This window comes from Mauremys reevesii, linkage group 5, assembly GCF_016161935.1.
Source record: "Mauremys reevesii isolate NIE-2019 linkage group 5, ASM1616193v1, whole genome shotgun sequence".
Taxonomy (NCBI): Eukaryota; Metazoa; Chordata; order Testudines; family Geoemydidae; genus Mauremys; species Mauremys reevesii.
In genome coordinates this window covers 7,703,541-7,730,467 of record NC_052627.1, presented here as the reverse complement: position 1 = coordinate 7,730,467, position 26,927 = coordinate 7,703,541, and the positions used below count along the sequence as shown (strand labels likewise).

The 26,927-nt window shown below is 45.2% G+C and overlaps 1 protein-coding gene across 1 annotated transcript in view; it reads left to right on the top strand.

Moving 5' to 3' along the window:
- Positions 1 to 26,927, top strand: part of TECRL (trans-2,3-enoyl-CoA reductase like) — a 209,504-nt gene that overhangs the window by 165,388 nt on the left and 17,189 nt on the right. Inside the window, exons 8-10 of the mRNA XM_039542562.1 lie at positions 21,265 to 21,380; positions 23,931 to 24,036; positions 26,230 to 26,302. Coding sequence (XP_039398496.1) covers positions 21,265 to 21,380; positions 23,931 to 24,036; positions 26,230 to 26,302 — 295 coding nt within the window. The remainder of the gene's footprint in view (positions 1 to 21,264; positions 21,381 to 23,930; positions 24,037 to 26,229; positions 26,303 to 26,927) is intronic.

Below are 26,927 nucleotides of genomic sequence, written 5' to 3'. Positions count from 1 at the left end.
TTCAGTTGAGGTCGGCCGGGGGCACCTGGGTAAAAAACTCCTGGTCATTCCCAGTAGATGGTACAGAACGGCTGGTAACTGTCTTCATCATAGCAACAGGGGGCTGAGCTCCATCAGCCCCCGCCCTTCATGTGTAAAGAACAGATTCTGTTCTGCCTGGACTACCATAGCAGCTGGAGGCTGCCTTCCCCTCATTTTATCTCACTAACAAGTCTTATTCCTGCATTCTTTATTACTTCATCACACAAATGGGGGGACACTGCAATGGTAGCCCAGGAAGGCTGGGGGAGGAGGGAAGCAACAGGTGGGGTTGTTGCAGGGGCACCCCCTGTGAATGGCATGCAGCTCATCATTTCTGCGGGATCGGACATGGAGCTGCTATGCTCTCTGGTTCTCTGATACACTGGTTCTCTAGTACACTTGCCCCATACTCTAGGCAGGACTGATTCTATTTTTAGATACCATAAAGGAGGGATTGACTCGGGGAGTCATTCCCATTTTTGTCTTTTGTGCCCCCGGCCGACCTCAGCCAGGGGCACCTATGATAGCAGCAGAGAGTACAGTACAGAAGGACTGGTAACCATCATCTCATTGTCAATTTACAATGGAAGCAGATGGTACAGAACGGCTGATAACCATCTCTGCTATCATGCAAAAGCAAATGAATGCTGCTGTGTAGCGCTGCTGAATCGCCTCTGTCAGCGGCATCTAGTACACATACGGTGACAGTGACAAAAGGCAAAACAGGCTCCATGGTTGCCATGCTATGGCGTCTGCCAGGGCAATCCAGGGAAAAAGGGCGCGAAATGATTGTCTGCCGTTGCTTTCCCAGAGGAAGGAGTGACTGACGACATTTACCCAGAACCACCCGCGACAATGATTTTTGCCCCATCAGGCACTGGGATCTCAACCCAGAATTCCAAGGGGTGGGGGAGACTGCGGGAACTATGGGATAGCTACGGAATAGCTACCCACAGTGCAACGCTCCAGAAATCGATGCTAGCCTCGGACCATGGACGCACACCGCCAAATTAATGTGCTTATTGTGGCCGCATGCACTCGATTTTATACAATCTGTTTTACTAAACCGGTTTATGTAAAATCAGAATAATCCCGTAGTGTAGACGTACCCTAGATCAGGGATTCTCAAACTGGGGGTCATGAGGTTATTACTTGGGGGGTCATGAGCTATCAGCTTCCACCCCAAACCCTGCTTTGCCTCGAGCATTTATAGTAGTGTTAAATATATAAAAAGTGTTTTTAATTCATAAGGGGGGGTCGCACTCAGAGGCTTGCTATGTGAAAGGGGTCACCAGTTGAAAAGTTTGAGAGCCACAGGACTAGATGGTCACAATGGTCTTTTCTTGTCTTAGAATCTGTGAATCAAAACATTTTATTCCAATGTCAACCATTGTTTTATTTTTAATTTTGTATATATGCAAGTTTTGAAACAAAAATCAAAACTTTTTATTCTAAAAATGTCAAAATAATATTTTCAAAACTTTTTTCAACATTTTTCTGAAATAAAATGTCTTCATAATTGATACAATTTTGTAAAATCAAAATGGCTTTTTCTTACAGGAAATTCCATCTCTAGTCTCTTTCCCTCCTGGTTTCTTATGGAACTAAAATTAGCACAAACGTGTAATTTCCTTCTATGTAAGCACTGTTGGTTGTTTTAGCTAAGCACTGGGAGTAGAAATGGTTAGTTTGCTGCTTCAGAGATGCTAAGGGAGCTGAGTTCACAGATCATTTTTATATGGCTCCTGAAAAAATGCTACCTTGATGAGTTTGAATTCCTCATTAATGGGGTGTTGGGGTTTTGTTTAATCTATGACTAATTTTGGGCCTAATCTAGATGGCAGAGACCCCTTTTATATATTGCTTTGTTGTCTGTCTGACAGATAACAATACACAAGACAGAGGAGTGTAAATCAGCCTTGAGCCACTCCTCTGTCTATCTAATTCAGGTTTTTGTTAAAACTCTCTTTATTTGGGCAGTGATTACACAATCAGGTTTAGCTGGGTCTGTTATCTAGCCACTAAAAGTGTCAGGCACCATCATTATCCTCATAGTCAGAGGTGAAGAAAATATGATAAAAGCCAACTCAAAGAGGTGAGAATGAAGCTTTATTAATTTGAGGTTTAAGTCTGCCAATTTAATAAGGGTGTTAAAACCTGAAGACACAACTTCATTTAGGCTTCCATTCAGCAATGTATTTAAACATGTGCCTAACTTTAAGAACATGAGTGCCATTGACTTCAAAGAGATTATGCATATACCTAAAGTTAGGCAATTTCTTAAGTACCTTGCTGTTTGGGGGCATTTAAAATGTTTGGTTTAACAGCAGGACTGGCACACTTATTTAGGGTTTGTCTATACATGTCACTCAGGAAAGTTAATTTGAATTAACTAAAGGTGTGAATTACTGAAACTCTGTTAAACTTCTAGGTGTATGCTTTTATTCTGAAATAAAGTGGATTTCATTTGGTTTAGATTAATTCACTTTTTAATTAAAATAAATTAGATTAAGTCCAATTTAATTCTGAATAAGAGCATCCATGCAGGGGTTCCATGTGATTTAATTAATCCACTTTAAAGTTAATTCAGATTAATCTCTCTGAGTGTTCCCATGTCGATGCCTTTAGATTGTAATGATTTAGATTATAAACTCTTGGGGGCAGGGGTTGCTTTTTTGTTCTGTATTTGTGCTGTGCCCTGCACAATAGAGTCCTGGACCAAGACTGAAGTTCCTAGATATCACTGCAATGCAAGTAATTAGTAATAATCAGTTACACTGTTTTAAGAGCAGGAAGACTTTCATTCTCTAACTTGACTTACTACTGCACACTACAATGGATGTCTATAATTATAAATAATACTGTTGGTTGAAAATGGGAATTATTTTAGATGGGAATTAAATTATTTTGATTATTTCCCATAAAAAAACATTTTTGATAGAACACTGAAATGCATTTTTTTTCCATTTTTGAAAATTGTTTTTGTTTTCAATAAAAAATGTTCAGCATCTGAAAACAAAGAAAAAAAAAACAAAAAAACATTTTTACCAAAAAATGGAAAAAAAAATACCAAAAAATTTCAGTTTGGTCAAAGAAACATTTTTGGGTCAAAGAAACAAAGAAACCTACAGTCTCAAATAATGGAAACATTATTCAGTTTGGTCAAAGAAATGTATTTTTTTTTAATTTTTACTTTGGGGGAAAAAAACATCTACAGTCCCTAATAAATAATGGAAACATAATGAGGATGATAGCACTTTTTGTCTTAAACATGCTTTCCAAACTAATCAATCTACACCACATGCCTTTGGGGCAGATAAGTAATGTTATTCCCAATGTAGAGACATGGGAAACTGAGACAGAAACATTAAATGGTTACAAAATAACAAAGTATAATAGCTGTAACGCTATCCCTCCCCTGCCCCTATTCATGTCTGGGTAATGCAACACCGTGCAGGAGGAGAGGACATGGTTTATAGAAAGGATCGGGTATTCCTGTTCCCTCAGAGCGGAAGAGACAAGTCACCTGGTTCTTCTCCTGCTGAACATGCACTCTCGCCTGCTAGTGATGGCTAGGTTGAGGAGTCTGCTCCAGCCTTGATTAATGGGGTGGGGTTATTTAGCTCAAGCAGGCTTGTGTTTCATGATCCTGAGTTCCCAGGTTCAGTCCGTCCTACCAACAACAACCCATCCAGGTGAGTGGTGGTACACTGGTGTAAACGGGGAGTAATGCCATTGAATAAAGACATGTGAAAAGTACTTCACTTAGGAAGGAAAAATCAAATGTACGACTACAAAATGGGGAATGACTGCATAGGCGGTAGTACTGCTGGAAAGGATCTGGGGGTTATAATGGACCACGCACACATTATGAGTCGTCCATGCACTGAAGCTGCACAAAAGGCTAATATGATTCTGCGATACATTAACACTAGTGTTTTATGGAAGATACAGCAGGTATCTGTCCGGCTCCACTCAGCACTGGTGAGGCCTCAGCTGGAGTACTGTGTCCAATTCTGAGCACCACAATTTAGGAAAGATGTGGAGAAATTAGAGAGAGTCTTGAGGAGAGCAACAAAAATGATAAGAGATTTAGAAAACTTGACTTAGGAGGAAAAGTTAAAAAAACTGGGCATGTTTAGTCTTGAGAAAAGAAGAGTGACGGGGGACCTGATAACCGTCTTCCAATATGTTAAGGACTATTATAAAGCAGACAGTGATCAATTGTTTTCCATGTCCACTGAGGGTAGGACAAGAAGTTATGGGCTTAATCTGGAGCAAGGGAGACTCAGATGTTACCTTTTTAACTTTCTAACTCTCTGGGTAGTTAAGCTCTGGAATAGGCTTCCAAGGGAGGTTGTGGATTTCCCATAATTGGAAGCTTTTGAGGACAAGTTGGACAAACACCTGTCAGGGGTGGCCTAGGTTGACTTGGTCCTGCCACAGTACAGGGGGCTGGACTTGATGACTTCTGGAGGTCCCTTCTAGCCCGACATATCTATGATTCTATGAAGTCTGTGTAATGAAATTGGGGTATGTAAGAAGAGAATCAGTCTCCAAGCCCTTTTGTTTCAATGTATTGTGAGAGGAAGTTGCCAAATCCCCAAAGAGCAGTGATTCTCAACCTTTTCCATAACAGGACCATCTCCTCCTCTCTAGTCCAGACCTCTCCCAATGTGGCCATATAGGAAAATGTTTGGGAACTCCACAGGTTGAGAATCTTTGCCATAGAGAAAGCAAATTATTTGGCTTGGACTCAATGTGAGATTGTGAAAGAGGCCAGGGAATGGGCTGGTATACAATACTGCAGTCCAGAGACCATCATTTGGTAAGAGGCAAGATAAATGAAGTGCACAGAGTATGGGGAAGTAATGGGGGAATAGGAGTCCCAGCAAATTTGTGTGATCAGTGTAAAGAGGAGAGAGAGCAGGAAATGAGATGCTGATAGGATCAATGAATGGGAGAAAAATTGAGTTCCAGATAGAATAGGTGAGCTGATGGTTGGGAGGATATGCCAGTGGATGACTGGAAGAGTGGATCATATATGAGCCTAGGCCTGTGGATTCTGTGGCCAATTTGACTACAATTATGTGGCAAGGCCCTCTGATTTCTGTAATGCACCACCAAGGAATTCTGGGGTAAATTTAAAACTCTGCAGTAGTGACAATTGCAAAAGAACATACATTTTATTAACTAGTTCTGCATGCTCAATGTCCTTAGTATACAATTGTCTTAACACTGACTAACACATGAAGGTATCATAAAGCCACATTTTGACAAAGCTTTCTGATTTATTACACCTATTTACATCACTTGGGAATCCGGTCCCAGGAAGTAGATATACTGAACAAGAAGGTGGGTTTTTTACAGTCACTTTTCTGACTATAATTTCGAAACACAAGTGACCTCAGATCTAAACAGGCACTTGGTTCATGGCTGAGATTTCTGAGTCAATGCATAATGTTACGTATAATGCATGTTGCTTTACCTTGGCGCAACTGCACAAGCCATGAACTAATGCGTGTCAACACTGTGAACTCTGAAAATGTTGTAGCCTTTTGCTGTACACACATGGTTGGTTTTGTTCTTTAGTTAATTAAGTCAAATAGTTTTCAACTTCCAGAGCTATCAGCAAGGAACAGATTGAGTTTGCCTGACACTGTGCCATGTTATAATGTTTAGGCCTTTCTTTGGCCCACATATATTCTCAGCCCTTTGTTAGTGCCCAGCGGCTCCAGTGAAATCTACTGATAAGGGAAGCAGGGACCTTCCTGCTGTTGAAATTGGCCAACTGGCTGATCATAATTCATCAGATGCCACTGCTAATAAGGGCAAGTAGAATGCTATGATTGTTTCTCTCTCTGTCTCAGGAGCAAAAGCCACAAGCATATGACTAACCTTGCCAGAATGTCAGTTCTCCAGGAAGGCAGCTGGGAGCCTAGTGAATTTTAGGAGAGGTGAACGTTTTATGTTCAGTTGAGCATAGCACATGTGGAAGAATGGGTCCATACGTATTATAGGCCTTCCCCTGTGGGTTGTTATTGTTGTAACGGCATAGACAGTGTAGACAGAATTCCAAGTAACTGAAGTAGCCAAGTCATTTTCCTAATTGCTAAGTGCTGATTTCTATTCCCCTGACTCAGAGCAGTGTGTTACTTGACTGAAACCAATGAGAATACTGGGAAGGTGGGGTGCTCCTCACTTTGAGGAAGGCTGATAGACTCTGGCCATCTGACCTGTCTATATTTGGATCATTTTGTAGGAACTGTGGCTCAGCGAGATGGATTTCCAAAAAATGTTCAGTGCTGGTGTACCTCTGGCTCCTGTCGATGTTGATAGTTTTACTATTCATATCATTGGTAACAGAGGTAGGCCAATGCTGCGACTTGTTGCTAATCCCACTTTAAAGGTCTCTTCTGGGCTCTTCTGAATGAGGACTAACTGGGCCTTGCTCAACAAACTTCATACAACTTTTGAACAGTGGAATGTGGAGTTGCCAGACACATTAGCTGGTGACTCTTAGAAGGCTGCCCAGTCCAGGTCCAGGTCCTGACCCCACTCATTCCCTTGAGATATATGGGAGGTCTCAATGAGAGTTTTAGGTTAGTAGGACAGGATAATTTAATCTATATAACACAATGGCAAACATCTTTATGGAACACATTGAATATGGCACTCAGGAGAGGTTTGTGCTTTTAGAAGCAGGGGTCCCATAGCTAATCCCAGCTGCCCACGATCTATCCAGAGGCATGGGCATGTGTAACAATAATATAAACAGTATTTCTGGCTGGGAATCCCCAGTCACCTAAGGGACCCAAATCCCGTTGAATTCATTCTTGGAAAATCCCATTCTCGTACTCGTGAACACATTCTTAACTCTAACAAGCTGTATGCACCACAATATTTTCCATTTTTGTCTAATTGTGGTGGATTAGATTCTTGTTACTGTTAATTCTATACAAAATCCACGTCGAACGTAGAATGTTAGACCTAAGGAATGCTGTGTGACTTCTGATTTATGCAGCAGAACAGCAATGGATTTTGCACAACATGTTCACTGATCAGAAGATCGTTGGATTACTGTGGACGCTCGTGATTCTTTGTATTGTAGCAGAGGAATGCCATGAGGCTAAAGAAGTGGTTGGGCATGCGAGGGTGCATGTACTATTTATTAACAGTGGCTTGTGACCGTCCACAAATTTGAAATTAACAAGAGGCTGCAAATAAACTGTCACTCTCTCCCACGCTCTGCCCAAACATCCTTTCTGCGTTCTGGCTGCAGAGTTTGAAAGCCATTTGGAACAGCAAGCTACCAGTTTCTAATCATCTCTGTGTAACTGGAGTAGAGTCACATCGAGACCACTGCTCTGGCATGGGCTGAATTGACTGTCGGTTTGGGAGCGTCGTAAAATGCTAGTATTAGGGATGTGGTTAATAGATTCTTTAGATCCTCAAAAATGTGCTCTTGTGTCTTTTATCCCAGATCCATGGAGTCCATTTTATACAGTTCAGAAAGAGCTGGACTGTTCAAGGGCAGGCTAGGTAGGAATTTAGCCGAAGAAGTTATGTACCGAAGAACTGATCTATATTTTAGGTTTAACTATGGCCATTTCTCAAAATGCTCAGCACCAGATGAGCCAGATTTCCAAAAGACCTTAGCACTCAAGCACCTTCCATTTAGGTACCTAAATAAGAGAGGCAGTGGATAATGTACTGGACTGGGACTTGGAAGATTTGGGTTCGCCTTCTGGTGACCTCAGGTAAGCAGATTAACCTCTTTTTGCCTCAGTTTGTGAAATGGAGATAACCCGCCTTTGAGACTTCTAGATGAAAAGTTCCATGGATGTGCTACTCACTGTTCTAAATAACCAGGTTTTCAAAAAGGCCACTTCATTTAGGTGCCTACAGGGGAGCTGATGGATGCTGAATTCTTTTTTAAATCTGGCCCACAAATACACCCAGTGCCCCATAACTGCCAGTCATTCTCTGTCCATGTTGGAGTTAAGTTGCAGATGGATATGCACATGTGTCACCTGGGTTGTGCCTGAATATAGACAAAGCTAGAATGACTGTGCACTGATTTGGAATCACTTGGTTTTTTTTCAGGGGCTGGCAGGTATGTGTCCTACTGAAGTGGCAGAGAGCCTTAGTCCTCTGCAAGGAATGGGGAGGGCTAGTGGCATCCAGCATCCCAGGACTGGGGAGAGAGAACCTGGGACTGAGGCCTTCCCTCTCTTCTGCCATAGCCAGCAGAGCAAGCCTGGTACAGGGTGGGAGCTGCACCCGTTTCGCTGTTCACTCCTCCAGTGATTCTGCGGGGCAGTTCTGACTGAGTCCGGCAGGATTCCTCCTCGGACGGCTGCTCCACCTCAGACACTTGCAGCACAAGCCTGGATGCAGCCTTAAATAGCTAGAAATGCTGCTTCGCTGTCACTGTAACCCCAGGCCAAGAAATTCTGGTCTGGGCAGACCCTGTCTGCAGGAATTAAAACATAGCTCTGCGGATTTGGGGAGATGTTCAGGAGTTGGGAACAAAAAGTTGTTTGACTATCCAGCTAGTATTGCAGGACTTTACTGTCCACTGCAAACCTGCCTCCAAAACCCTTAACAACAGTTGAGATAAAAGGCCAAAAATAGAGATCATTTGAAGATATTGCCAAAAAGGTTCCCTGCTGACTTTCCTGAGGTAGCAGGAAGTGGGGGTAGAAATTGGCCCAGAAGCTAATGCTGCATATTAAGATTTAACACAGTAGTACTTGGAGATGGGATTTTTCTAAGGAGTTTAAGGGAGTTAGGCATTCAGTGCTGTAGGATTTGGGTGCCTGTGGGTGTTGAGTGCCTAACTCTCTTAGGTTCCTTAGAAATCCCAGCCACTATCAACACACACACACACAGAGTAATGGTCTCTATAATGTATATAAATAGAAGATATTCAGTATCATATTTTCTATGTGGTATGCACTGTATCCATTTGGCCTAGACTCAGAATTGTACACCCAGCCACCCTCTGTCTTTCATTTGTCAAAAAACTAAACTCAGTCTTTTAGATTACTTATATACTGCAGCTGTGGGGTTTTGTCCACATGATTGCCCCATACATGCTTAAAATACATCATAGCTATTGCTTTGCTCATAGCCTCAGGCAATGACCCAAACTCATTGCTCCTAGCAAGGGTGCTTTCTCAACCACTCCCATCAGCTCCCCTCCCTGTGCGCACAGTACCTTATTAGCAGCTCTCACTGATGGAAGTGTCATCCATGAACTGGCAAACTACCCTTACATGGCATGGAAAGAGCCATGATACGTAGCTGAGTAAGAGCAGCGGGGAAAGGTTAAATGGCCTCTCTGGAGTCCCATCCCACAGCTCATCATAAATGAAATAATACTAGACTATTCCAAAATGCAATCTGATCCACACTAGGGGTCTGTTCCATGGCAGGATAGAAAGGGCATGTCAAAAGTGTTATATAGAGGAATCAGCTAGTATATGCTCATAAAGACTTATTTGTGACTCTGTGGGCTTCTAGTTTATATGTATGGGATTTTCCTGCTATTTCTTATTTCATCAAAATAATGTTTCTGCTTTGTGCTCCAGGCTCCCCTCCCCCAATTTATCTTCTTTTTATCTTTTGATTTAACTAGTGCATGTGGTGCTATTAACTGGCATTAGAAATCCTGTGATCCCCTCTGGTGGTCCCACTGGGCTCATGTCAAAGCTCTAATCCAGCAGCATCAACCAGTCAGATAAATTGTCTCATGTCTCTGCCACATTCCATTTGGGTTACAGGCAATGAATAACTTTAAGGAGCTCCTTTCACCTCCTCTGCAGTCATGTCTCCTAAATATACTCACTGCCTCATGCAGTTTGGGATTATAATCCCTGACCTGATTGTTATTCAGGGCAGTCAGGCTTTATTGGCATGACACACAGTACAAATGCTACCAAAGGGTAAATAAAATAAAAGCCAGCCCCCTAGGGACCTATCAGAGGTAGGAATAATCTGATCCATGCAGAATGAATGAGGGGTCAGGCTGTATATGAGGCTTCCTCCACTGTGTCCTTTTGTCATTAATCTCCATTAATGCTGATAGAATTAATATGCTCGGGGCTACTATTGTTCTATAATCACAGATCACTTTTTGTGATATTTTTAGTAGGTGCTGTCAGGTCAGAAGTTACTGACTAACCCATTAAGCGTCTGATGTTCAGACATACTAAGTGCCCAGCAACTCCAGTTGAGACCAATCCCAGCTCTGGTTCCTGTGAAAATCAGGCACTGAGCAAGTGCACCATTTTCAGAAGTGTGTTGCACCTGCTGGCAGAGAGTGGCTCTTTGTCTGCTCCTAGTGTCTGGACCATAAGTGGACGTTTATGAGTCTGCAACTTCCCCCAAGATAACTGGTGTGGTCTTGTAGCTCAAGGTGTACAGGCTTTAGATCCAGAGCTTCCAAATTCAGTCCCTGCAGCTGACCCCTCCTGTGGCTTTGTTATAAGTGCACCAAGGCATTGTTTGGCCTTTTATTTTCAAAAAGGAACTAGTGGTTTGAAAAATGTTTGAAAATAAAGAGTTGACTGGCGGGGGAGGGGGGGAAGATAGGACTAGAAGGGATCATCTAGGCTATATTTCTATGCACATAGCATTTGAGTGTTCCCACACAACCAGTTGTGGGCTACACATCTGATTGTGCCAGTGGTTAACCAGGCAATAGGCAATGGTGTGGACATGGAGAAATAGAGGCCCCTCTGATGGACCAGTGAGTAAAGATGCTTCTAAGCACCTGGTGATGAGCCCATAATGGGTTTGCCAAAAAAAAAAATAGACTTCTTCAATGCCACCAAGAAAAAGGGACAGTCGGGGGGTGGGGGAGTGACAGATTTGTGGCATACTGGGAGGGAACAAAAACAGAAGGCAGCTATCCACCTCATGGGATATGAGATGAGAAACTCATAGTGGGGACGGAAAAAGAGGGTATGTCCCTTCTGAGAGCAGTCCACACTCCTACAGAGCAGCACACACTGTTGTACAGGTGTCACTATACATGTCCCCGGCAGAATGTATGTCCAGCACAGGAATGTTTGTTGCAGAGCACTCTCCCTACCGTAATACTAACTACTGAGCAGGTCAACATTTTTAGGTGAAAAGGGATTTCCCCAGTTTTTTTAAGGCAAACTTTTGCAGAAGAAATTCATTTTCAATGATGATTGTTCTCCAGGTTTTCAAAGACTAATTGTACACCAAACATTTTCTTGGGAAAAGATTTTCAGTTTTTGAAAACTGATTTTTATTTTTTTTTGTCCACAGTGGTTTTCAAAAATCAAAATTTTATGGGTTTTGGTTTAAATTTTTTATTGAAAAACTCACTTTTTGAAGGAAATTTCAACAAAAATAAAAAAAGAAACCTGAATATTTTCCAGAAAAAAAAAGAAGGTATTTTTATCAGCTCTAAATAATAATGCTGCAGGTGATCCCCAGCACTTATCCCATGTGCTGCCCCATGCAGCGATCTGTATCTCTGAGAGGCTTGTTCCTCGGGCATATGGGATCAGCTAGCCCATAGCTTGTAGATTACTGCTGCTTGGGCAAAGTCAGGCTTGCTCCATCCACAGGGCTTGCCTGCTTCTCCTCCTCCTGCCTGAGTCTGAAATTGACCGAAGGGTCAAGAGAGAGCATGTTTCTGCTGCAGTGCCAAGTTGCCACAAACTGTTGCCAAATACTGCTGCTCTGTCCCTGGCTACTCCCCACAGAACAGCTGCTGTGAGCTTGCTGCCTAGTGCAGGCAATTACCGGCTTATTTTTTTAGTGCACACCTTGGATACTAGTGCAGAGAGGCAGTGAGATCTGTTCCGTAAGGCAATGGGCTGGGATTCAGGGATCCCAAGCAAGCTACTCACCTCTCTCTGCCTTTCCCCTCTCCTACTCATCATCCTGGGTGATCTCAAGCAAGCTACTCACCTCTCTGCCTTTCCCCTCTCCCACCCTTTGTCTATTTAGTGTATATGCTTTTCCTGGCAGGCACTGTCTCCTACTATGTGTTTGTCCTGCACTTAGCACAATGGGACCCCCAGACTGTTAGGCGTCACTGTAATATCACTTATAATCATTCTCACTTCCACCTGGGCGTGCTGCACTGGGAAGTCCATGGTGAGCCTGTTTTCTTAAGGACGCCTTGATCCCTCACCCTCCAGGCACACTCACTCCACAAACTCTGGCAGCCTCAGTTCACTTGGGGATGAAGTGGCATGAAAGAGGTGAACAGCCGTCACACTGGCCTCTCTGCACAGCCTTGAAGTTCCTCCAGCTGTGCCGTCCTTTACACAGACTCAGTGTTTTTCCTTCTTCCTGCCTGTCTACTGACAGCCGGAGTTAGGGAAACACTTATTTGGAGAGAGGGGGATTGTACACAGGCCTAATTCAATGGAGCAAAACCTTCTGAAAATTGAGCCTTACATTTATCAGCAGAGATTTTCAAAGCCACCACATAGAATAGGATGCTCAGTTGGAACATTAGTGGATTGACACCATCAGAGAATTTGTCCCATAGCAGCTAACAGAGGAAAAGGGAAGAGTTTTAATGTCCCAAAATAAAAGCTATCTCAATTTAAAGACTAGCTCTCAAGGAAAGTCTCTCTGCTGCAGTCATTTATAAGCTCTGCTAAAGATAGATTTCAAAAACAATGCATGGGGGAGGGGGTCCACTGATGGATTGCCAAGCACTATTTGGAGAAAGCTATTCAAAATTAAATTGATTTAAACCACAAGCATTTAACATTTAGAGTTCTAACGCCCTGCAAACAGCCACCTTTAAGCTAGATCAGTGTTTCTCAAACTGGGGTCGCTGCTTGTGTAGGGAAAGCCCCCATTGGCCTGCAGCGGTGAACCGCAGCCAGTGGGAGCCGCGATCGGCCGGACCTGCGGATGGGGCAGGTAAACAAACCTGCCAGGCCTGGCCCGCCAGGGGCTTTCCCTACACAAGCAGCAGCCCCAGTTTGAGAAACACTGAGCTAAATAGTCCATTAGTTATGAATCTATATCCCTTAAACTCCTTTCTGCAGTGTTATGCTCTTGAGTTACAATTTGCTCATTACAATCTCCTGTAAATATCTAGCACGACCTAGTTTTAATCCTGGATTTCATTCCAGAGAGGCTAGACAATCAGATCCATGCTCCATGTTGTTCTGGTCACATCATATTCCCGCAGCAGGGATTCTCTAAAGCTTTGTGTCAATATCAAAGGAAGGCTGTTTTCCATGAGCTGGACTGCCCTGAGAAAAGGTGATGCATAGCTGCATCGCCCAATGGAGAGACTAGAGAATGGAGTGTGACTGAGCCCTTGTCTATGCTAGGAAATTAGCCTGGTATAACTTTGTTGCTTAACTGAATGCTGCAGTTAAACTGGCCTAACCCCCAGTGTAGACGGAGCTAGGTCAATGGGAGATTTCTCCTGGCAGCCTAGCTACCGCCTCTCGGGGAGGTGGAGTACCTGTGCCAATGGGAAAACCCCTCCTGTTGGCATAAGTGGTGTTATCTCTGAAGTGCTACAGTGGCACAGCTACAGTATTTCCAGTATAGACAAGCCCTTGAGTCCCAATGACTTCCCGGCTTTCCCCTTGCTGTGGGGCAGGAGTAAGGCCTGGTCTACACTTAAAACATATACCAACATAGATGTGTCAGGCAGGGGTGTGAGAAAAACAAACCAACCCAGCAACATGCTGACAAAATCCCAAGTGTAGACGCAGCTATGCCGACAGAAAGTGATTTCTGTCTGCATAGCTAATGTCGGTTGGGGAGGTGGAGGTTCCTACGCAGCAGATCTTCTCCTTCTCTGTATGCCATGTCTACACTGGGGGCTCTGCTGACATAGCTATGCTGGCATAGGTGCTGTAGTATATCCATAGCCTGAGAGCTGGTCTACACTGAACACTTACCCGGGCATAACTACATCTCTAAGGTGTGTGGAAAATTCACACCCTTGAGAGACCCAGCTGTGCTGACTGACCCCCCAGGATAGACAGTACAATTCTTCTGCCAACCTAGTTCCCGCCTCTCAGGGAGGTGGGTTAGTGATGGGATAACCCATCCCATCACTGTGGTGACTGTCTACACTGAAGTGCTACAGCGGCTAGACAACAGCACCCAGCTTTGCCGAGTAGCTTACTTCCCCTCTGTGCGCCCAGGCAACTACTGTGGCTGGTGAGTGGGCAGAGAGGGTCAGAGCCAGGACTCCACTGTTCACTTGCTCACATTGGGGATAGAGTCGTGGGCAAGCAGCCCCCACTCTTCCACCTGTGGCAGAAGTCACAGTCTGAGTGGGGCTGAGGAGGATGGAGCTCACTTCATCTTACTGCCCCCAGAAGCTGAATAAGGGCTATGACCATGTATCCAAAGGGCTCTACTTTTCTGAATGTCCTTTCCTCTTAAAATTGTGGCGCTATGTCAGCAAAGCCCCCTAGTGTAGACACAGCATACTCTGAGAGAAGGAGGAGTGCTGCTTCTTAGGCCTTGTCTACACTACAAGACTATTTCGAATCAACTTAGTTCGAATTTGTGGATTCGACCTTATGAAGTCGAATTTGTGTATCCATACTAAATACACTAATTCGAATTTCGGAGTCCACATTCACGGGGCCAGCGTCGACTTTGGAAGCGGTGCACTGTGGGAAGCTATCCCACAGTTCCCGCACTCCCCGCTGCGCATTGGAATGCTGGGTAGAGCCCCCAATGCCTGCTGGGGGGAGAAATGTGTCGAGGGTGGTTTTGGGTAAGTGTCGTCATTGAACCGTCAATCACAACCTCCCTCCCTCCCTCCCTCCATGAAAGCGCCTGCGGGCAATCTGTTCGTGCACTTTTCTGGTCAGTGACAGCGCGGACGCCACAGCACTGCAAGCATGGAGCCCGCTGCGATCATCGCCATTTTCTCCTCCTCGCACTTTATCATCCACCTCTTCCACAGAGAAATTGGGCTACTTTTCAATGGTGCTGCAAGCACTGGGGGACCATACGGGACGTTTTACAAACATCAACGTCGGGTGGCCGGGCAAGGTTCATGATGCGTGTGTTTTCAGGAACTGTGGGCTGCTCTCAGACGCCTGCAGGAAGGTAGTTTCTTCCCGGACCACGAAATAACTGTTGTGGATGTGCAGATGCCTATAGTCATCCTCGGGGACCCAGCCTGCCCGCTAATGCACTTGCTCATGAAGCCCTATACAGGCGCCTGGGACAGCGACAAGGAACTCTTGAAATACCAGCGAGCAGCGAGCAGCGTGACCTGTGACTGTTCAGTTTCTTTACAGAGAAGCTGAACCTGCCCCTGTTTCTTTACCCACTGACTGTTGACTCTCCTCTTCGGTTACATACCCCGTTCACCCCGTTACCCCCACTTCCAGCACACGTGTAAAAATAAAATACATGTCCCATTATTACTTAACAAAGGTTTCTTTATTCCTGACTTTTCGTGAAAGGGTTGAAACTGGGACGCAGGCTGTGCTGGGTAGGGTGTGCGGTGATGTAAAGACCGCCTCTAAACTCAAGGAATGACAGGCTCCTGCTCCTACAGCGGTCCGCAGTGCCGGAAGGCTTCTTTCAACGGAACCTGCCATCCTTCTTTATGGAATTCTGTGTGCGGGCGGATATGTGACCTTGTGGTGGAGGAGGACGGATACAGATTCCTCAGCTGCGTGACTCAGCGGTCCAGGACAAGGACCGCTGTATAAGATCTGTAACCGCCCTCCCCCGCTGCAAAGTCACATCTCCCCCGCCCACACAGATCCTGGAAACCACCTCCAAAAACCGACCAGATTGCCTACTGACAGCACCGTGTGTGTGACCCGCTGCTGATCCTGCCCCCGTGTCTGTACCCTGGGAAAGGTGACTGTCCTATGCAATTAACCACACCCTTCACCACGCCCCCCATTTGAACACAGTCTTCTTTGAAAAAACATAACAGAAACAGTAATTAACAGCAAAGCATTTTTATTAATTAAGTAGACAGTTAGGGGATGGGACTGGGATTGGGACTACTGTGATTCTGGAAGTGAAGGACTTCGGCAACTGTAGGGTATGAGAGCTTTTGGGTACTTGAGCAAAGTGCTGTGGTGCAGTGACAGTATTCACGTCCCCGGCCGCCCCTCCTCCTGATTATTTTCGGTGAGGGGGGTATGGGACTTTGTGGCGGGGGAGGGCGGTTGCAGATACACTGCAGGGGGGCTCTGTCCTCCTGCGGTCCTGCAGAATATCCACAAGGCGCCTGAGCGTGTCCGTTTGCTCCCTCACTAGTCCAAGCAGCGTTTCAGTCGCCTGCTTGTCTTCCTCACGCCACCTCTCCTCCCGTTCGCTGTGTGAGCGCCAGGGCCGCCCAGAGGATTCCGGGGGCCCGGGGTCTTCGGCGGGGCCTTCGTTCGGGACCCGCCCAAAGTGCCCGAAGACCTGCGGCGGGGGTCCCGCCTGGTCTTTGGGGCACTTTGGCGGCGGGTCCCGAACGGAAGGCCCCCTCCGCCGAGGCCGGGCTGCGCCCGGCAGCGGCGGGTCCCTCTTTCCCCACCCGGCCGGTCCCGCTTCCCACCCGGCGGCGGTCTCGCCCCTCCCCACCCCGGCCCGGCCCGGCCCGGTCTCGCTTCCCGGCCCGGCCCGGCGGGTCCGCTTCCTCCCCACCCCCGGCCCGGCCCGGGTCTCGCTTCCTTCCCCCGCACGGCCCTGCCCGGCCAGCGGCTCCGCTTCCCACCCAGGCCCGGCCCGGCCAGCGGCTCCGCTTCCCCTTACCTGGCGCGTCTCCGGCGAGGCCTGAGCCGTCCCGCTCAGGCCGCGTGGTGAGGCGGGGCTGTGAGCTCCACGCCGGCGAGGCAGCTGCCGCCCCTCCCACGCGACTCTGAGCGGGGCGGGGCTCAGGCCCCGTTGGAGCTCCCAGCCCCGCCCCCTCACCACGCGACTCTGAGCGGGGCGGGGCTCAGGCCCCGGCGGAGACTCGGCGCTTGATGCGCCGAGGCTCCAGGAGAGGGGCGGAGGCGGGAGCCTCCGCTTTTCTCTTGGGGGCCCCTGCGGAGCCCGGGGCAAATTGCCCCTTTTGCCCCCCCCCTCTGGGCGGCCCTGGTGAGCGCTGGCACAGAGAGACGGTCTCCCTCCACTGGCTCTGCTGGTCCGCCTCTGCTAGGTAGCAGTCCATACGTTCCTCGATCATCTTGTCCCTTGTCTTTTTCTTTCGCCGCCTAATCTTCGCCAGCCTCTGCAAGGGGGATGCTGTGGCAGGTCTGGAGACAGTGGAAGCTGTGAGATGGGAAACAGGGAGTGAATTCCTTGCAATGATACATTTTGGCGAACAATTAACTGAGTCTAGGCTGTCTCTGTGAATTCTGGGTTGAGACCCCTGTGCCTGCTGGGGCAGAAATCATTTTCGCGGTGGATTCTGGGTAAATGTCGCCAGTCATTCCTTCCTCCGGGAAAGCAACGGCAGACAATCATTTCAAGCCCCTTTTCCCAGAATTGCCCTGGCATACGCCATAGCGTGGCAACCATGGAGACTGTTTTGCCTTTTCTGTATGTCACCGTATGTGTACTAGATACCGCTGACAGAGGCGGGCCAGCAGCGCTACACAGCAGCATGCTTTTGCTTTTGCATGACAGCAGAGATGGTTACCAGCCATATTGTACCATCAACCATACCATAAATTGGTAATAAGATGGTAATAAGATGGGCATGGTTACCTGTCCTTTTGCACTGCCCCATTTGGGGCTGTCATAAGTGCCCCTGGCCAAGCAGCCAGGGGCGCAAAAGCAAAAATTGGGAATGACTACCTGAGTCAATCCCTCCTTTTTGGTATCTAAAAATAGAATCAGTCCTGCCTAGATTATGGGCAAGTGTACTAGAGAACCAGTGTATCATAGAACCAGAGAGCACAGCCGCTCTGTGTCCGATCCTGCATAAATTATGAGCTGTATGCTATTCACAGGGGGTGCTCCTGCAACAACCCCACCTGCTCATTCCGTTTTTACCCCAGCCTTCCTGGGCTACCATACCATTGTCCCCCCACTTGTGTGATGAAGTAATAAAGAATGCAGGAATAAGACACAGTGACTTGTTTGTGAGAAATGACTGGAAGGAAGCCTCCAGCTGCAATGATAGTCCAGGCAGGACATTAAGGAGTGTGGATGAAGGAGCCCATCATCCCTCTGCTAGTCCAGGGGCAATTGAATCTTTTATTTACAATGAAGGGTGGGGGCTGATGAAGTTCAGCCCCCTGTTGCAATGATGAGGACGGTTACCAGCCATATTGTACCATCAGCCATCAAAAATTAGGGACAGGCGCCCTTGATCGACCGTACTGATACTAGTTGGCATGGTTACCAGCCCTTTTGCACTGCCCCATATGCCAAGAGGCTGATGATGAGGATGGATTTCCATCTTATTGTACCGTCAGCCATCAATAGCGTGGGGGGAACAAGGATGTTGGTGTTGAGTGCTGCACCATCGCGTCTATCTGCAGCATTCAGTAAAGATAGGGTGACATGTAAAAGAGTCAACAGAGGATTGTTTTCACTTCTGGTGGTGGGTGGGGTGTGTGCGCAAATTGCCGAACTATGCCCTGACCCACCGCAGACACTGTGTTTGACCCTAGAAGCATTTGGAGCTCATCCAAGAATGCAAATACTTTTCGGAGACAGCAGGAACTGTGGGATAGCTTGCGTCCTCCTTTCCCCCTCCCTCCATGAGCGTCCATTATATTCTTTGGCTTTCCGTTACGCTCGTCACGCAGCTGCATGCTGAGTCTGTGCTATGCCGTCTGTCCGTAGATTTCTGAAAAATACTTTGGACCAGGCGTAAAATTACAGTAATTGCCCTAATTAGATGCAGGAGTCTCTGAGCGAGATCACCCTGAGGAGGGTCACTGAAGGAGATAGAGAGCGTATGCTGCGTGAAAGCTAGCATGAACCAGGGCCCGATGCAGCCGTGCTCGGGGAGGCAGTGCTCCATGAGTTCCTCATGAAAGCCTCGCGCGGAAAACTCTGCTACCAGGGAGCACCCAATAAGGCAGCTCTCCCCAGGAACCTCCTGCTGATACTTTTCGATTAACGCAAGGAGAGCTTCGTGGAGATCTCCAAGGATGATTTCTGTTCTATCCCCATATCTAGAGAGCCCTCCTTTTCACACAGTTCAGATTCCTGTTATATTAAGAATAAAAGTTAACATGGTTACAGCACTTACCGACTGCTCCTTCCCCTGATTCAGGGTCCGGGTTAATGGCCGGGGAGGGTTGTTGGTGGATCTCCGTGACGGTGATGAATAGATCCTGGCTGTCGGGGAAACCAGCGTTGTAAGTGCTGTCGCCTGTCTCGTCCTCCACAAACCCTTCCTCATCTTCCCCGTCCGCGAACATCACCGAGGAACTGGCCGTCGACACTGTCCCATCGTCAGAGTCCACGGTCACTGGTGGGGCAGTGGTGGCAGGCTCCGTAGCGTCCGTTTGCCGCTTTGATTTTTTGGTAGCCTTGTCTGGGGTCCTTGGTTTTCATGCGGCGATGCGTTGCATGACGGCTGTATCCTCTGTCTGGATCATGGCTTTGGAGACCTTCTCGTAGGTCTTTGCATTCCGTTTGTTGGAGCGCAGCTCCGAAAGCACAGACTCCTCGCCCCACACACCGATCAGATCCAAGAGTTCCCGGTCAGTCTATGCCGGGTCCCTCTTTCTATTCAGAGATTACATGAACTCCTCTGCTGGAGAGCTCTGCATTGCTGCCAGCGCTGCTGAGCTCGCCCCGATGTGCAACCACAAAATGAGATTCTAACTGTCCAGACAGGAAAAGGAATTCAAATTTTCCCGGGTCGTTTCCTCTGTGGCTGCTCAGAGCATCGAAGCTCGGACTGCTGTCCAGAGCGTCAACAGAGTGGTGCACTGTGGGATAGCTCCCGGAGCTACTAAGTTCGATTTGCATCCACACCTAGCCTAATTCGAGCTAGCCATGTCGAATTTAGCGTTACTCCACCTGTCGGGGTGGAGTACCAAATTCAAACTAAAGAGCCCTCTAGTTCGAATTAAATGGCTTCCTAGTGTGGACAGTTGAGCGGTTAGTTCGAATTAACGCTGCTAAATTCGAATTAAAGTCCTAGTGTAGACCAGGCCTTATATACCTCTATTGACTGTCTGTGCACATTTCTCTCCAAGGCTTGGGAGTGCTATCCCTCATCAGTGATTTCAGTTGGAGGCTTTCACTGAATAAGGACTGCAGGATGGGCCCCAGACTTCATATGGCAATGGGCTATAAATGGCTAGTTGAAGTATGTTGTAATAACTACTGCTGGGTGGGAAAGAGTTTTCCCATCCTACGATAATTGTCAAGATATCAAAAATTTTTACTGTCCCGAATTAGAATGAAAAGTCAAAATCATGCAAATTTTTATGAAGCAAAAATTCAAAATCAGATTTCAGCTTGGGTCAGTCAAATCACTTTGTTTCAATTTCAACCATTTTTGAGGGGTTTTTTCCCCACTTGCTTATATGATAATTAGCTCAAGTTTTGAAATGAAAAGTTATTTTTGAACCGGAAATGAAACCTGTGGACAATTTTGAAACTTTTTTCAATTTTTTTCCAGTTGAAAAAAATGGTCAGAACTGATCCCAGGACTTGAGGGATGTATATTCCCAGCTTCCGGCAACAGAGGCTAGGGACACCATCCCTGCCCATTCTGGCTAATAGCGATTGATGGACTGATCCTCCATCAACTTATCTAGTTCTTTTTTGAACACTTTTATAGTCTTGGCCTTCACAACATCCTCTGGCAAGGAGTTCCACAGGTTAACTGTGATTTGTATGAAGAAACACTTCCTTTTGTTTGTTTTAAACCTGATGCCTATTAATTTTATTTGGTGACCCCTAGTTCTTGTATTATGAGAAAGAGTAACACTTCCTTATTTACTTTCTGCACACCAGTTGTGATTTAATAGACCTCTATCATATCCCCCTCTAGTTGTCTCTTTTCCAAGCTGAAAAGTCCCAGTCTTATTCATTTCTTCTCATACAGAAGCTGTTCCATACCCCTAATAAATTTTGTTGCACTTTTCTGTACCTTTTCCAATTGCAATATATCTTTTTCGTGATGGGGTGACCAGATCTGCAGGCAGTATTCAAGGTGTGGGTGTACCACTGACCCCTTTGCCATGGCAGATCAAATACTGCCTAAGAACTATGAGTTCTTCTTATTATTATTCTTTTGATGTTCAATTCCCCACCCTGAGAAGTCTTTTTCATTTCTAGGTTTTTCTGACTGAATACAGTGGGCCTCTACTAATCTACTTGCTCTTTTACATTCGTCTCTCAAGTATTTATGTTGAAGAGGAGAGTACGGAGAGCTTCCGCCACCCAGTAGTTCAGTAAGTGCATGAACCAAAGTCATGCAGGATGGTAAGCCATTCAATGTTCCAGATGAATGGATAAAGAGACTCTGTTATTTCTTAATGCTCTCTGTTGTTTCTGTAATGGGAGAGCCCAGAGAGGGCTTGACCCTACATTCCTTGCACATCCAAACCTCTCCTCTCTGAAGTCAATGAAAGTTTCAGGTTGTTGTTGTTGTTAATTATGATTTGTATTACAGTAGTACCACCCCAAAATGGAGCCCTGTTGCATTAGGCATTGTGTGTGCGCATAGTGGGAGACAGTTCCTGCCCCGAATAGTTTATATCTAAATACACAAGCCAGACAAAAAATGTGATGGGAACACAGGTGGAAGGTGACTCACCCAAGGTCACACAGTATATCAGTGGCAGAATGAGGAGTAGACTCCAGGACCTCAGTCCAGGGCCCCCTATCCATTAGACCAGAGTACCTCCCAGTATCCAAATGAACTCAGGATCAGGACCACAGCATAAAGGAGGGTATTATAAGATTAATGGCATCAGTCTTCAGCAAAGAGGATACCCATATCTGCTCTTTTCAGGTAGTAAAGAAGAAGCATTGTCAGAGACTGGGGTGTCAGAAGTGAACATTCAGAAACAAAGTGGTGAATACATGGAAGGTTTTTCAAAAGGATCTAAGACATTTAAGTGCAAGGCTCTGATTGAATGAGGCCCGTGCTCCTAAATCCTGTAGGTGCTTTTGAAAATCTCACTCTAAAAGTTCAACCTGGACCAGATGGGATCCATCCAAGAGTCCTGAAGGAGCTTAAGAACAGTTTCTGAACTACTAATAAAAATATTCCCTTGCCGTCAACAGAGCAGCCCCTGGGCACAGCAGTCTTTTTGTGTGCTATCAGCTGTAGGATCAGGGGAACCTAAATAGACAAGCCAGAGAAAGGTTGGGAGAAAGGAAGTACTAGACTGGGAGGGACATAGGGAAATAAGACACAGAGAGATTGAGTTGGAAGAACTGTACATAGAACCCAGAATAATTCCTGAGTAACAGAGTGCCACAAGACCACCTTTCTCCTCTGGGTTTCACATTTAACAGGAAATGGAGGGTTTTAATGGAAGAGAGTCCAAAATATCTGCATTATTTATTTGGGGGCTGGGACGCAGAGAGTCTTTCTGTTGATCCCTTTAAAGCTGTTTTGTTGTGGTCCCTCATGTAAGCCAAATATTTTTTAAATCCCTGACAAGAAGGAAAGTGTGATTCAGCCTTCTGCACAGTCATTAATTTTCCTAAGCTCAAACCTCACTAATTTAATTACTTCAAAATTGTTTAATCTTTGACTTTTATTGGGCATTTTGTACGGTGGCCAAAGTATCTGAAACTTCACACACTGAAAATCACTTTTCATTTATGTCTCATAATTGGCTTCAGTAAGACAGGCACAGCCAATATGATAAATACAACCAAGATAAAATGCCGTCATGAATCACTCTTGACATTTGTTTTTTAAACTCAATCTTTATGAGCTGCGGCTCGTTCTCTGAAGCAAATCAGAAGTGCTGGTTGTTGTTTCATAATCCGCCTCAAAAGGGAATCAGTGTAATACATTCTATAACAATTATCTCGTTCCATTGTAACTTGGAACAAAAAAGCCATCGCAATGGATTCACTTTGCAACAAAATCTCGTTTTGACTCCACAAGGAAATGAAATACAAACTACCTCTGCGTAGCTACTGTAGTTACTAAAGGACAAGCGAACCATTCAGAATGTTTTCAAATGTCAGACACATCCTACGAGAGCATTAAGATATCCCTAAAATGTGTGAGCCGTCTGTTTGAAGCATCGCAGGCGTCTGCTTGTATACACAGCTGTACTGTTTTAATCGACTGTCATAGCAGTACATTACATTCTGAGCATGCTGTGTCCTTTTTAATTCAAGGTGGGTAAAATCCGTTGCTTCCGCCATAAAATGGATACAGTGTTATATAAGTCTGTGAGAATGATTCCATTCATCTCGGGATTCAGTTGCTTTAGCTAAGGCAAAGTCTATGCCCAGAGATTTCAAGCATGACTCTTCAGTTCTAGACTATTAGTCCTTATTCTTTATGTGAAAATAGTGTGATGTATCAGAAAGTGTGTCAAGTATCAGAGAGGTAGCCGTGTTAGTCTGGTTCTGTAAAAGCAGCAAAGAATCCTGTGGCACCTTATAGACTAACAGACGTTTTGCAGCATGAGCTTTCGTGGGTGAATACCAAGGGTTTTCACACCTCAACTGCTAGAACAGGGCCTCATCCTCCCTGATTGACCTAACCTCGTTATCTCTAGCTTGCTTCTTGCTTGCTTCTATTTACCTGCCCCTGGAAATTTCCACTCTTGCATCCGACGAAGTGGGTATTCACCCACGAAAGCTCATGCTGCAAAACGTCTGTTAGTCTATAAGGTGCCACAGGATTCTTTGCTGCTTTTACAGAAAGTGTGTGTGTGGTTTTTGTTGTTGTTTTTAAAAAAGACAAAACTGACCTCACCCCCCATCTTTCATGTACCTTCATTCCTCTTTTTTCATTGTTTTTCCAGCTTGGCCTGCTTCTGTCATTGTTTACACTATGCCAGACATCTTCTAGAGACGTTATTTGTTCACAAGATTTCTGGAGGGCACACGCCTCTGAAAAACATGATAAAGGTGAAAATCATGTTTATCATTGTATCCAATATAGAGAAGTACCTCATGCTACCGGGGCCCAGAATGATGACAGGAAAAGAAAATTCATTTGTTTTCCAGGTCCAGTAATTATGTTTCTGTTACAGTATTTAAAGTCTCAGGGCCAGATTTGTAGCTGGTGTAAATCATAGAATATCAGGGTAGGAAGGGACCTGAGGAGGTCATCTAGTCCAACCTCCTGCTCAAAGCAGAACCAATCCCCAGACAGATTTTTGCCCTAAATCCCCCCCCTCAAGGATTGAACTCACAACCTTGGGTTTAGCAGGCCAATGCTCAAACCACTGAGCTATCCCCACCCCCCCAAAAAAAATTTTTAGACCTGGAAAGCTCATTGAGTCTAGCCCCCTGCCTTCACTAGCAGGACTAAATATTGATTTTTGCCCCAGGTGGCCCCCTCAAAGTGTGAACTCACAACCTTGGGTTTAGCAAGCTAATGCACAAACCACTGAGCTATCCCACCTCCTCTGCTGAGGGGACTTCATCAGAGCTGTGTTGATTTTTTATTTACACCACCTGAGGCTCCCACCTTCAGAGGGCGTAGCATTTCTTGAACTGAATGGTATTGGTTTGCCATCATTATCTGTATTATGTTAACAACTGGAGTTCACAGCTGAAATCAGCCTTTACTGTGCTATTTTCTGTGCAAACGTGTAGTCAGAGACAGTCCCTGCCTTGAGGAGGTTAGACTCTAAAGAGACAATGCAACTGAAGGATTATTATCCTTGTTTTAGAGATGGGGGACCAAGGCAGGGAGAACATCATGTGACTTTCCCAAAGTCATTTAGGCACTTATGAGACTTGGATCCTATAGTAGTTTTGATAAGAAGTGAACTATTCACCCGGGCATCTATGCAAGATTACAACTGGCTTATTGTACGGTACTCTCTCTTTCACCCCCATCATTTCACTTCAATGGGGTTTTCTTCAGTCACCATCACGCAAGTGCCATGCTCCAGCCGCAGAAATGGCTGTGTCTCATGGGTGGATGAAGTGATGCTGAATACATAGGATCAGGTACAGTGCAACTGAGTTAATTTCAGTGGAACTGCACCTGCCCCCATCAGGGCCAGATCAGATCCATAAGACCCAGTCCTGCAACAAACTCCATGTGGATTGCTCCTCGTTCCTACACCAACTCCCATTGACTTCAGATTGCAGGGAACCTCCAGAATGGAATTTATTACCCAGTAAAGTGCTTTGGGGTCCTTCTTGTTGAAAGAAGTGATATACATCTAAGATAGCATCAAGAAAACATTAGCTATAGATTAAAGATCTTTGAGGCCAGGACTGTCTTTTTCTTTTGTGTTTGTATGGTGCCTAGAACAAGGGGATCCTGGTCCATGGCCAGTAATGGTCATGCTACTATGGCAAGACAAATAAATAATAATAATTAATAAATGTTAACTCAGTTACACAAAAATGTGTTTGGGAGATTTCAAATGCTAATGCATTTTACCCAAAGAAAACATACATTTGCTGAATAAGTGACTCTACAAGAGTTCCTGATGTTGGACGAATAGCACGGACAAAGTTTTGTCACAACCGGTAATACTTTATCCAGGAATAATATTCCACCCAGTGCAGTCCCCAAAAGGGAACTGATTTGCATATGTACTTCTTTGTGACTTGCTTTTTATTGCCTTTGAAATTTTACCTCTACATGCCCATTGCTATCTCAGTTTGGAACCTAGGATTTGAAAACAAATTACAGATTGACAAGTTGAACCTATCTACAATCATCTCGTACAGATCTCAAATCGATGTGTAAGAGTCAGAAGGAATATGCCTGTCCCATAGCGGTGTCCGGCTATATTGCACTCTGATAAAATGACACTCCTTTTATAGGGTCATTGATTTACCGCGATCCCTTGGTAAGGGAAAGAACAAAAGTTGTGCTGCTCTCGGAGCAGGCCAAGAGTCATTTAACTCACTGTTAAAAATGTGCCTCTAATTTCCAATTTGGACTTAATAATGACAATAATTTTGAAGAAGGAAGAATATTATTACTTTTTATTAATGAATCATTTTAAAAAAGCACTGTAGTCATCTGGACTCAGAGCACTGCTGCTAGAAAATATATATGAAGTTATAGATTTGAATTTACCTGTAGTTTTTCCTCCTAAAATGTATCTTTTTTTTTCTTTTCTATTCCAGGGCTGTGCCTTTTACTGGGGATTCACTTCTTGGATTGCTTATTATGTCAATCACCCCAGATACACTCCACCATGTATGTACCATGAAAATGACATTGGGTTTTTTTAAATCATTCTGGGCCCAACCTTGTGCTCACTGAAATCAGTGGACATTTGGGGCTCCACTTCAGTGGAAGTAGGATCAGACCATTTGCCTGCCCAAAGCATAGGCTTGCATTGTTTGTCAGTAGAAAGATTAATGGAAGCATCACTCTGGTACTATGGCTGTGAACATATGTTACTGTTTAACCCAGTTTAATCATCACCGAGTTTTGTGAACATGAAATATTAATCAATTGAAAGAAACAGCGTGATAAATATTATCCTCACCTCTGCAATATGTTTACGTTAAAAAAATATAAAAGGGGACAAGAGGTGGATGAGTATTTCCAAATGACAACATTCTTGCTCGATATAGAAGCTGCCTTTTTATGAAAACTAAAAGATTTGTGAACCCAAGAAGGCTCTGTTAAATATGTGCAGCAACATCGGAGGGGGGGGGGGAAATCTTCATTTCTCCTTTTCTTTTTCATGTACAATCGTCATTCATCATTTTGTACATTTCTTTTTCTTGTGTTTCATTGTCGCACCGCTAGTCTTTCTGGGTGTCTTTTTTGTCCAGTCATTGAACTTCCCTTTTTTCTTTTTTGTGTTGAGTCA